The 12,932-nt window shown below is 42.5% G+C and overlaps 1 protein-coding gene across 1 annotated transcript; it reads right to left on the bottom strand.

The window, feature by feature from the left end:
- Positions 1-3,786: 3,786 nt before the first annotated feature.
- Positions 3,787-12,283, bottom strand: LOC134636963 (collagen alpha-4(VI) chain-like). The gene is made up of 5 exons (XM_063487247.1): positions 12,214-12,283; positions 8,627-8,734; positions 7,195-7,782; positions 6,377-6,934; positions 3,787-5,228 (listed from the first exon to the last, which is right to left on the bottom strand). Exons 2-5 carry the CDS (start codon positions 8,703-8,705, stop codon positions 4,552-4,554), a joined length of 1,902 nt encoding a protein of 633 aa, XP_063343317.1. The 5' UTR covers positions 8,706-8,734; positions 12,214-12,283; the 3' UTR covers positions 3,787-4,551.
- Between the last annotated feature and the right edge of the window lie 649 nt (positions 12,284-12,932).

Genomic DNA, 12,932 nt, shown 5'->3' with positions numbered 1-12,932 from the left:
TGGTCAGGTGGTCGTATCTGTCAAAGGTTCAAATTCCCCATATAATGGCTAATGCCTGTTGATTGGATGCAACGCTCCCAAGTTATTGGAACCATGGGAGGTCATTCATAGCCAGGGGTATGGCCCATATGCTATAAGAACGGCATTGGGTTGGGTCATAAATGGGCCCATGGAAGATGGTGAAAGCAACTTGGATAGCGAGCACCCACCAACAGTTGTAAAAAGGATATCTGTTTGTAAGCTGGAGGAAATGTTGAAAAGTCAATATAACTATGACTTTAATGAAAAGGTTACAGAGGAAAAGGGTTTGTCAAGAGAGGACCTTAAGTTCATGAAGATCATGGAAGAATCTGCAACAATGGAAGATGGACACTACTGTTTGAAGTTACCTTTAAAAAGGATAACATAAAGATGCCAAACAATTTCTCCAAAGTTAAACAAAGATTGCAAAGTCTAAAATGAAAACTTCGCAACAATGAACAGTTGCATAAAGAATATAAAAACTTCATGGACAAGATGATAAGTAACAGCTATGCAGAGCAAATACCTTCATGGCAGCTGGCTTGCGAAAATGGAAAGAAGTGGTACATTCCTCATCACGCTGTCTACCATCTCAGGAAAGGATCTATACGAATTGTATTTGATCATTCCAGGGGACATTATTAAACAAGCAGCTCTTACAAGGTCCTAATCTCACAAGCACATTGCTTGGGGTTTTGCTTAGATTTCGACAGGATCTGGTTGCATTTATGGGTGACATAAAGAAAATGTTTTATCAAGTTAAAGTTGTCAAAGAGGACAGTTTCGAATTCGGTTCTTTTATATTCTTTTACTGACCGAGAAAAGACCCGACTCAAAGTGGCGTTTGAGTTAGACATTCTGCGTTTTTTGTGGTGGCCAGATGGAGATCTGAGCAAGGACATAACTGAGTTTCACATGACTGTTCATCTGTTTGGTGCAGTATCTTCCCCGAGCTGTGCCAGTTTCGCTTTGAGAAAAACAACTGAGGACAATCAAACTGAATTCTTAGACAAGGTATGTGAAACGGTAAAAGAGAACTTCTATGTGGACGACTGTTTGAAGAGTGTGTCCTCCACTTCAGATGCTATGGATTTGGTCAAATATCTTTCAGCACTTTGTCAAAGGGGAGGATTTACACGGACCAAGTGGGTCGGTAACAATTGCACCCTGTTGCAAACTATCCCAGAGGAGCAAAGGGTTAAAGACTTAAAAGAATTAAATCTTGACAGAGACAAACTTCTTGTAGAAAGAGCTCTGGGCTTGCAGTGGTGTGTGGAGACTGATACATTCAACCTTAAAATGGATGGTCCTCAAAAATCCTGTACTAGACGTGGAATGTTGTCAACATCAGGCTCTATTTACGATCCATTGGGATTTCTTGCACCAGTCCTGCTGCCTGCCAAAAGAATGCAGCAGGAGCTTTCCAAAAGGAAACTGGGATGGGATGAACCAATACCCCAAAACATGTTGCAAAAGTGGAAAAGTTGGCTCAGTGATTTGCAAATGCTTTCTCATTTCAAGGTTAAAAGGTGTATACAACCAAGAGAGTTTGGACCTCTCACACATGCACAGTTACACCATTTTTCAGATGCTGGTGAATCTGGATATGGAACTGTGTCATATCTGCGCATGCAAGACAGTAAGAAATCCATCCATGTAGCATTCTTGATGGGCAAGGCAAGGTTAACACCTCTAAAACCTGTCACTATTCCACGTCTGGAACTTGCAGCTGCTGTAGTTGCCGTCCGAGTGGATCTCATGTTAAGGGCTCCGTTGAGAATGAAACTTGAGCAATCTGTATTTTGGACAGACAGTACATCTGTACTCAAATACATAATGAATGAGGATAAACAATTCCTTACTTTTGTGGCAAACAGAGTCTCATTCATTGCAACTGCAACTAAACGATCACAATGGAGATATGTAAGCGCAAAGGAAAATCCAGCAGATGATGCTACAAGAGGGCTCAAGGCTGGGAACATTGCTCATAGCAGCCGCTGGATCGAAGGACCAAGCTTTCTGCAGAAGTCAGAAAGTGATTGGCCGACCAATGTAGTGGAATGCTCCTTACAACCAGATGAACCTGAAGTCAAAAGTGAGGCCACAGTGAATGTTACTCAAGTAAAAGACTTGCTTGATGCTACGTGTCAATTGATAGCTTACTTCTCAGACTGGAGAAGGCTCAAGGTTGCTGTTGCTTGGTTCCTTAGACTGAAGGCAATCCTTCGTTCAATGAGAGATAAGAAAAGAAGACCGCAACCTAACTCAGATAACCCAATTTGTAAAGGTACTAGAAAGGAGAAAGTAAAGAAAACTCAACTATGGTCTATCCTCAAAAGATCTTCTGGAAGCTGAGCTTGCCATTATCAGATTTTGCCAGCAACAAAGATTTGGAGAGGAGATTGCTACGCTGTCAAGTGGGAAAGGTTCTGTGAGCAGGCACAGCCCAATTTACAGATTAGATCCTTATCTTGATGATGAAGGCCTCTTAAGAGTTGGGGGACGACTGACAAAGGGCTCCTTGCCAGAAGAAATGACGCATCCCTTTGTTCTTGCAAAAGATCAACATGTAGCAAGTCTCATCCTAAAGCACATTCATCAACAGCTTGGTCATAGTGGTCGTAACCACACCTTACCCACACTAAGGAGAAAATACTGGATCACAAAGGCCAACTCAGCTGTAAGGAAGGTTATCGCAGAATGTAATTTTTGCAGAAAATATCATGGAAAGGCTTTGGAGCAAAAGATGGCAGATCTACCCAAGGAAAGAATTCTGCCAGATGACCCACCATTCACCAACGTCGATTTGGTTATTTCAGACCTGTTGAAGTGAAAAGAGGACGAGGTACAGCTAAATGTTATGGAGTCATTTTCACCTGTTTCGCCAGCCGAGTGGTGCACAGTTGCCTGGATAATGCTTTGCGCTGTTTTGTGAGTTGCTCACATCCAATCGGATAATGGAACCATCTTTGTTGGAGCAGACAGAGAGTTAAGGGAGGCTCTTGAATTGCTGAAACATACCCAAATAAAAGATGCTTTTCAACACATTGGAATAAAATGGAGTTTTAATCCGCCTGGAGCATCACATCATGGTGGAACTTGGGAACGGATAATTCGTATGATCAGAAAGATTCTGAGATCCATTCTTCAGCAACAACAGTTGGATGATGATGGATTAAATACAGTTCTGTGTGAAATTAAAGCAATTTTAAATGACAGATGCATCACAAAGATTTTTGATGATCCAAAAACCCCAGAGCCACTTAAACCAAATCACATCCTCCTGATGAAAGGAAAACCATCTTTACCACCTGGAGTATTTGACCCTCAGGATATGTATCTGAAGAGAAGATGGAAACAGGCTCAGTACATCTCAGATCTTTGGAAACGATGGATACGCGAATACTTGCCTTTGTTACCGGAGAGACAAAGTGGAACCAAAAGAAGAAGAATCTAAAACCTGGAGATATAGTCATTATAATGGATTCTTCTGCACCACGTGGTTCCTGGTCATTTGGAAGAGTTCTGGAAACCATTCATGACAAAAATGGGCTTGTACGATCTGTACGTTTAAAAACAAAGACGAGGTCACCTTTTCAGTTTTCTGTATGGTAGGTTTATGTAAAGGTATTTAAGGTAGACACAGGTAATCAGCGTCAGGTGTGTTGTTAATCTTAAGACGGCAAACAGTTTGTGACCACTGCGCTGTTATGTTAAAGATGATGTTGGAATAAAGACCAAAAGGACAAGATAAGAACTGCTGGAGTTATTGGACTGTTTAATTAATTCATGCATACCACTGACATCGCGTCACGATGGCTTCAAGCGTAGGCTTAGCCTCAACAACAATGAGCTTGTTTTCAAAATGTGTTCCATTATTTCACAATATCATTCTCATATTACATATCTCTGTCTTATTTATTCACATAGTTATTTATTTCATCATGTCCTATTTATTTATTTAATTTCGAACACTTTGGAGTTCCATACCTCTAACATTAACACAGAGCAATGCATTAATAATGCTACTACAAAAGTTAACATTTCTCAGGGAAAACTAACGGCAACTTAAAAAAAAGAAGCATTTTTAGGCCTGTTAATAAAATTAATTAATTTCTGCTCTTAAATACCTAAAAAAATCAACTGGCATGGTGTCCAATCGTGTGCCAAAATTGGACATTTTTGTACAACGTCTGGATATTCATGTATAGACAGCGCTGTAATTTTTCACTGTTTCACTTTAGAAACATAAATCTTTGCACAGATGATGTTTATATGTTGGTTACTGAATTTCTGGAATGGAATTTGAACTGAGGCATATTTTTAAAAGGGTTATATGCTAAAATTAAAAAAAAAAACAAACAGGCGAGGATAAAATCTACTTACTTTTTCTGTGTTCCAGTCTCAGTAACTTTGACACAGTAATATCTGCTTCAATATTTACACCTCTGATTAAATTTCACAAGTGTTAGCTTTATTTTGATACCAAGAATGCAACAACAGAATTTTTAATTGCAGAGAAATAATCAATTACATTTGGGCATTACATTTTTGAGCAGAAAGCTCAGAAACACCCTTGGGGTTTAAGAGGTTAAAACCTTCTTTGGCATCTGCATCCCTTTCCCTGTCCTGGACCAGGATCTGGATGATGGTCTTGCACAGGGTTGTCTGCAGAGTTTCTTTCAGGGGTTTCAGCTTGATGAAACTGTCCACAGTAAAAACGAACATGGGGTAAGATGCCATCTCCAGCAGTTCGGTTTTATTGGCGTCTTTGATTCCAACAGCAAAAACTGTGACACCAGCTCGACGGAGAGCGATTGCAGGTTCCTTCACATTATCCTGGGATTCACCGCCTGTGATTACCACCGCTACCTTCGGGACATCCTTCCTGCTGCCCTTTTCTTCAGTGAAGATGTTTTTCAGGGTGAAGTGTAGGGCAGCTCCAGTGTTTGTACCACCTTGACGGTACGGCAGGAAGTTGATGAACTGCAGAATGTCTGCCTTGTCTCTGAATGAGTTGAGGGAGATGTGTGCAGTTGTCTCATTGTTGTATGTAACAATGCCTACTCGGATATTAGATGGACCAGTTTCCAGGCTGCTGATGACCGAGTGCAGGAAGTCACGCATCAGCCTGAAGTTTTCCTCTCCAATGCTCCCGGACTCATCAACAATGAACACAATGTCTGCCTTGTTAGCTGTTTTGCAATCTGTGAAAGGAGAACACTCAGTTTAGTCGACCAAGCTGAAACTTTGTGTGAAAACAGAAATCATCAAGATTTAGTTACACATTGTCCATAAGAGATGAATAGAAGAGGTTTCAGGACTATTGCATTTTAAAGGCTCAGGTTTAGAATTCCAGCTGCTGCCATATTGGTTTTCTGGGACAAGAGGCCTGAGCCTGAACTCCACCTGCATGAATTATAAAATAATAATTTCCATATCGTTGCTATGAAAAGGGAAAAAGCTTTTTAAAAAAACAAAAAAAAAAACAAAAAACAGGCTGTAAATATGTTGATTCGTGTGTGTGTGTGTGTGTGTGTGTGTGTGTGTGTGTGTGTGTGTGTGTGTGTGCGTGCGCAGTTAGGCCTGGGTCTGGGTAATGGACGATGGTGGGTTTCACGATAAAAGCAAGGTTGAGGTATGAAAATTACACAGAAACTGGACTGAAGACCAGAGGAACGGGTCTGATGAAGATGAATGGTTCCAGTGGTTCAAAACATCGCAGGAAGGAGGTCAGGAGAGAGGCCCAGCAGTGAGAGTCTACATCTGTGAGACACGGTGGAGGCTCTGTCATGGTTTGGGGCTGCGTTCCAGACAGTGATGTTGGAGATCTTTGTTAAAACTGTTTGTCATGTTTGTGAGTTTAATGTGAAGATGATAATGCTGCGGGCACATTTCAGGCATGGTTGAGTTTCACTCACTCACCAAACCAACCATCAGACCTAAGCGTACTATTACAATGTTAGCCTCCATGAATAAAAGAACAGAAATGGTGGATTTCCTTCCCTCATTGAGTCTTTTTATGGTCTGCTGTGACATGAGAGTGAAAAGGCTATGCTGACATGTTCCAGATCCAGGTTTTTGTACACTGTCTTTACCTCACAGTTGATAGTAATGGGTCTTAAAGTACAGTCAACTGCTATTTAGTTTTAAAAGAGCAAAGATGCGTTGAAAAAAAAAACCTCAGGTGATTTTGTGGAGACTTTCTGCATCGTTAGTTGTGATGATCTGACTGCTTCCTCTGAAAAACTCTGGTTTACTTATAATAAACCATCGTTGCATTCATAGCTGCTTCGGAAACACTGCTGTGTAGTTACTGATGATGATGATGATGAACCGATGGCGGCATTCTCACCTTCAGTGACAGCCTCCACTCTCTGGCTCGTGAATACGCTGAACAGCAGAGTTACTCTTGAAGAGTCAAAGATATAGCCAGGGCTGGCAAAGCGGTCCAGAGCATCCTGTGTCGCACCTGCGTCCATCCCCACAATAGTTACCCCCTCGTCTTTCAGATATTCAGCAGACCAAAACACAGGATCATCCGAGTCTTTTCCAGCCACTACAACCAAATACTGTGGGGTTCCCTGTTCTGCGCGGCCTCCTGCCTCAGCAGTGAAGAAGTTCTCTTTAGCGTAGGACAGAGCTTGTCCAAGATTTCGTGGTTGGCCTGTTTGTGAACGCAGTCGGAAACGTCGAGCAGCGGCCACGATCTGCTGCTTGGTTTGATGAGTGCTGAGACGAAAGTCAGCTCTGACGTCCTGACCGTACTGGGCCAAGCCGACACGGTAACCAGACGCTCCAACTTCCAGTCGATTCAACAGTCTGAAAAGCTCATTTCTAAACAGGGTAAACTGATTTGAAGCTATTCCGCTGTCCACCAGGAAGAAAATATCTGCAAACCTGTCGACCAAAGCTGAAGAAGACAGAAGCAAAAGTGTTTTAGTACAAGTTCATGCAGAGTTTTCAGTCTACAACAAGCCTGACGCTCATGTGATCTACTACCTCACAGTGCTCAGAGGCACAGCTGAGGATGGACCAAGCAAAATGTGTATTTTCAGCTTTCTGTTGATTCTTCTGTCCATGTCAAAACTGTATTCAGGTGCTTCTTAGATATAATTAATCGTACAATAAAGAGACCAGTGTAAACTGTATCAACCAATCAGCTTTCTTTACCTAGTGTCTGATCCTCCAGACTGAGACAGACATTTTCCAGCAGGCTGTTGGTCTGATCCTGGAGCTTCTGGTAGCTGTCACTGGTGAGGACGAAGCGCTCCGAGGGCCAGTTAGCGATGGTTATAAGCTGTGCCTGGTTGATCGCTCCGACCCCGATGGCGAACACGATGACACCGTGCTGCCTCAGTCTCCTGGCAGGTTCCAATACGTCATCAGTGGATTCGCCATCTGTGATGACCACAGCAATCTGAGGCACACGGCGGTCAGCTCGGCTGCCGGCCTCTTTGGTGAAGTACTCCTCCTGGAGGAAGTCTATGGCTTTGCCGGTTTCTGTGCCGCCTCCTCGGTGGGTAAGGTTTTCCACTGCAGCCAGCAGGGAATTCTTGTCCCTGTGATCCGTCAGCTGGAACTCCGGATAAGGATCATCGCTGTACTGCACCAAACCGATCTGAACTTTGTCGGGGTCGATTTCAAAGCCCTGGATGGTGTTGCGGAGAAATGTGCGGATGTCCTGAAAGCTTTTATCATCGATGCTGGACGAGCCATCAACTAGGAAGACGATATCACCGACGGTGACGTTTTCACACTCTGGATAGCAGCAAAAGAAAATCAGTGTTCATACACAAGTATTACAGGAAGATGACACAAAGTCCCAAAATAACATTATCAACTAAGGTCCATTAATTGTGATGAACTCACTATGGAGTTTTTAACAGGCATTACTGTATAAGATGTTCTGTCTCCTGTTCTCTACTATTAATCCCACTAACCCTCTACGGCAGCGGTCCCCAACCTTTTTCACGCCACGGACCGGTTTATGCCCACAATATTTTCACGGACTGGCCTCTAATGTGTCGCGGATAAATACAACAAAATAAAACTAGTACCGGTACCGAAAAAAAGAAGATTTATTCATAACACACGTGAAAAGACCCAGGAAAACCGAGTTAACGATAAAAACGATAACAAAATAACGCTAAAAACCGATAAAAATCCTGAAAACCATACATTTCACACCTGAGCCTCAACTCTCGCGGCCCGGTACCAAAACGAGGCCCGGGGGTTGGGGACCGCAGCTGTACGGTACACACTATGAGCTCACTGAGGAATCAAACATTAATGATTTGTTTTTGTTTTTTTGCTGCTTACTATTGGATGCTATACCATTGTGAAAAACAGAAAAATATCACATTTTAATGGAGTAAACAGAAATATATCAGCATAAAAATGAATTAAATTGGTGTCTCAGTTCCGTTAAAAAGGATAAACTAGACTTTTTAGTCTGGAGGCAACACTGTACCACTGAGAATTAACAGTTTGTCTTTGAAAGCAATCACATGAAATGTACAAAAGCACATGAGCACCTGGAATATCCTGTATCTAAACTCAGGTTTCAAAGACACAACCTGGCATGTTGCATTCAAGTACCGACCTCTGACTGTCTGAGCAGCGACGCCACAGAAAAGTGCCGCTGTGATGAGGCTGAAGAGAAGACCTGTCCTCCCCGTCATGTTGGGACCGCTCACGTAGTTCTTTCCTCCTACACCAGCCACCAGACGGAAAGTGTACCAACAACATTGTTGACATTATAAATTACGTGAACATGCTTTCATGCATAATGACGTGACTTTATTTTTTAATCAGTTAATTTTACAAAGTCTAGTCGTTTGTCCAGATGAAGCTTTGCAAACCTAAGCCGTGCTGCCGTGCACTTTTTTGGAGCGAACAGGCTTTCTCCTGTGACTGCCCACGGGCGGATCTACAGGGCTAGCATGGGGTGGCATGTGCCTCCCTAAAATAATCCTATACCACCGTAGTTTTGCATATGACATATGACAATGTTTTTTTTTATTAAAATAAGCTAGCATTAACACTTTGAGCCAGCTACAATTAACAGTTAATATGAACTCTAAAACAGAACATATTACAAAGTGTGCCCCTCCCCCCACGGTAAATGGCCTGTATTTGTATAGCGCTTTACTAGTCCCTAAGGACCCCAAAGCGCTTTACACATTCAGTCATCCACCCATTCACACACTGGTGATGGCAAGCTACATTGTAGCCACAGCTGCCCTGGGGCGCACTGACAGAGGCGAGGCTGTCGGACACTCTGACCACCACCAGTAGGCAACGGGTGAAGTGTCTTGCCCAAGGACACAACGACCGGCTGGAAATACCGGCAATTTTTCAAACGATACATTAAATGGTAAATGGCCTGCAGTTGTATAGCGCTTTACTCAGTCCCTAAGGACCCCAAAGTGCTTTACACTACATTCAGTCGTTCACTCATTCACACACACACATTCACACACTGGCAATGGCAAGCTACGTTGTAGCCACAGCTGCCCTGGGGTGCACTGACATTAAATTGAGTAGTGTTAGTAGTGGGTGATATTATGTAGGTTCACCTTGTACGCGCTGACTCCACGGACAAGGTAGGAAATATATCAGGCTGAGTCAATAGCGGTTGGTCTTCAGGGTCCACTGCAGTATTTCATACGGGTCCACATTTCCACTGCACGCTATTTTTGGCAAGTACCGTCTCTTTGCATCTGGACACAATCTTTCTCTGTACCGCCCTTTTCTTTTAAGCTGCTTTTAAGCATGTTTCTAACAACCGTCCCTCCAACTCACCCCAGAAATATGGCGCCGCGCTCCCACAATACATTGCGTCTTACTTTGAGTTTGATTCCATAAAAAGCGACAAAAACATTAGCGTCCGCTGTGCGTGGGAAGAAAACTTCTTTTCACAGCGAAAAAACCCTAAACTTCCGAGCGAGCACCGAGTGCGCTACCAGGGAATGTGACATTCACAGACAAACTCGCGGATTCTTCCACTGACCGCTGCGGCACACCTGCACCAGGGCAAACCTTCGCCTGCCCCACTCCTGCTATACAGGTGAAAATAGAGCAACAGGACCGCTGAGTCTTTGATTTTATTTATTTTCTGCTGTGTTTTACTTGCATCTATTTGAAAGAGTGAGTGTAAACACAAAACAATATTTTATTTTATGTGCTGGAATGTGCAGAAAATAGGTTTAAATGTTAAACAAATTTCTTCCAGTCAGAGAATGTTGCATATAATTTAATGTTTGCTTGATGCATAAAGATTAAAACTAATAAAACAAGTTTTAAAAAAAGACGTTTCCATTTGATTACATTTTGTATGATGGATTATGCAGAAAAAGTAAAATTGGGCTGAAAGATCTATCACTTTATCACATATTCAGGTTGTAAATCACGTTTTTAAAAAGTAACTAAGTAACTAAGTAATTAATTACTTTTGAAAATAAGTAATCAGTAAGGTAATGGGATTACTTTTTGGGGGAAGTAATCAGTAATTAGTTACTGATTACTTTTTTCAAGTAACTTGACCAACACTGATTGTAACCATATATGTACAATGCACATTACAGGATGTAACACCTGCATATGTGTAAAACAAATGGCTTTGGTTTCCATGCCACCCTGAGAAAATTTCTCTAGTTTCTAATTCTACTGTTATGAACTTTAACCTTTACCATGCTGAGGCCTGTCCACCTGACCTCCTATGTCAGGCGTTAATGAGCACGCCGATGGAGGACCCCCAGCGGTGACAGTGGAGTCCAGCTGGCTTCATGTGTCGATGAATTAAGGTTTCTTTCTTAAATACTCGTGTTCCATTTCTCTCATTGATTATTCTGAATAATAAAATGCTGTGAAAGGTTTCAGTGTTAAACAGACTGTAAAATATATAACTGGACTAACCGGCTTTATCTACAAAGGAGGAATTATTTTTTTTATAGCTGATAAATATTAATTTGATTGTTTTGTGACTTTGTAGCCAATATTGATAAAATCCCACTACATGGAGTTTAACTTCAAAATTTAATTTCATATTCTATCGTACGTCTTGAACTAATTATCTGTCACTGGTACATTTTTTTTGGTGTTTAGGACAAATAAAAAAGGTTCACTCGAGTAAGAGAATAATCTGCACGTAAGAACATGCAGGTTGCACTTCTGTAGCTCATCAACAAACAGCATCACACGCAGTCACCACAAAAACCCGCTGAGGTAAAACACAGCAGGTCTACACCAGGGGTCAAAGTCCAGTCCTCGAGGGCCGCTGTCCTGACACTTTTCCATGTGTCCCTGCTGCGACACGCCTGAATACAATTTGTAGGTCATTAGCAAGACTGTAGAACCTGACTGCATGCTGAGGCGGCAACCCTACTCAGGTTAATTTAATTAAATGTAAGTGTTTGGAAAAATGTACTTTTATTGCACCGTGTTCATTCACTCATGAGCTGCTGTAACATGAATCAAATGGCTGAATTGCACCTCAGCATGCAGTCAGGTTCTAAAGAGTCTTGCTGATGATCTACTGATTTTATTCAGGCGTGTTGCAGCAGCGACACGTGGAAAAGTTGCAGGACAGCAGCCCTCGAGAACTGGACTTTGACACCCCTGATCTACACTGAAGTGGGCAGATCTGAAAACATGCTCAATACTGATCTGAATCTACGAACTATAAAAAGCTGCTGCTCCAGTGATCTGAGTCAGCAGTGTCAGTCCATCCAAGCAACATTCATCAAGCAGCACATTTTAAATGAATCCCAATCTGAGGAGGCGGCTGCATAGGCGTGCCAAGGTAAGAACCACGCTCGTCTTTTTGGGCTGAAGCGTTAATGCCCGGTCCGCTCTGACACACCGTGAGCTGCTGCAGCTCAGTCTGTAGTTTGAGCTTCACTAAAAGTCTCAGCAGACCAGCAGCTGCTTTCACAACATCTGATTCCAAAGAAGAATGAAAATCACAGCTGGGATCACAACAAAACTGACCTGTGATCAGACATCATCAGGTGATATTTCAGGAGGAGACAGACGGTAAACTGTGCATGCAAGACGTCTCTTTAAAGCTGAAATCATTTCCTCTCTGACACAACAGGAAATCCCAAACTTCCCAAATTGACCCAGAAAAATCTGCACATTTTCTCTGACTGCACAAGATTAAAGAGAGAAAGACGTGAACCCACTTACAGCTCTGCTGCAGCAGCATCAGCACCTCTGCAACCAAACACAGCTGATCCAGAGCTGCAGCTCAGGGCTGCTTTTAGAGGAGGAGAGGGGCGATGGCGGGGGTGGAGGAGGAAGGGTGGCACCTCCTCCGGCTCCTCCCGTCATCTTCCTCATTAGAGGTGGATTTACATGTTTCACTTATGAATCAAAAGGATTTTCTGGTCACACTGAAGCATCTGCGTGCTTTTAGCTGGATGTGGCTCCAGCAGCAGAGCTTCAAACCATCTCAGAGTCTGTTAAAGTCTTGCTGAACAGTTTCTAACTGCTGGCTTCTCTGAGCTTCTTACTGTGCATCATCCAGTCTTTAAGTCTGACGTTGTTAGCTGAGTCTGGGCCCAAACTCTGCTTCAGGTCCCAAAGTCAAATGAACACTGCAGCATCACTGAGAGTTGAAAAACTGTCTAAATTCTTTCATCTGTAATAAAATGATCAGCGTTGCTGCTTTACCAGGTGTAACAATTAAGTTTAACATCCAGGCATCCATGAAAACAGAATTTATGAAGTTGAACAGAGTTAGAAGTTAGCAGGAAGTTAGCTCGCTAGCTTCCATCTAAACATGATATAGCATGTTCTGACTGAGAGATTTCTGAAACATTCAAACGTACAGCTCTGCTATCACTTCCAACATAAATGAAGACAGAAAACTAAACAGCAGTGACGTTTGTAGGGTTACTGAAGTT

The sequence above is a fragment of the Pelmatolapia mariae genome, linkage group LG10_11 (assembly GCF_036321145.2).
Source record: "Pelmatolapia mariae isolate MD_Pm_ZW linkage group LG10_11, Pm_UMD_F_2, whole genome shotgun sequence".
Lineage (NCBI taxonomy): Eukaryota > Metazoa > Chordata > Actinopteri > Cichliformes > Cichlidae > Pelmatolapia > Pelmatolapia mariae.
The sequence above is the reverse complement of the archived record's forward strand: the minus strand, read 5'-3'. Positions and strand labels throughout refer to the sequence as shown.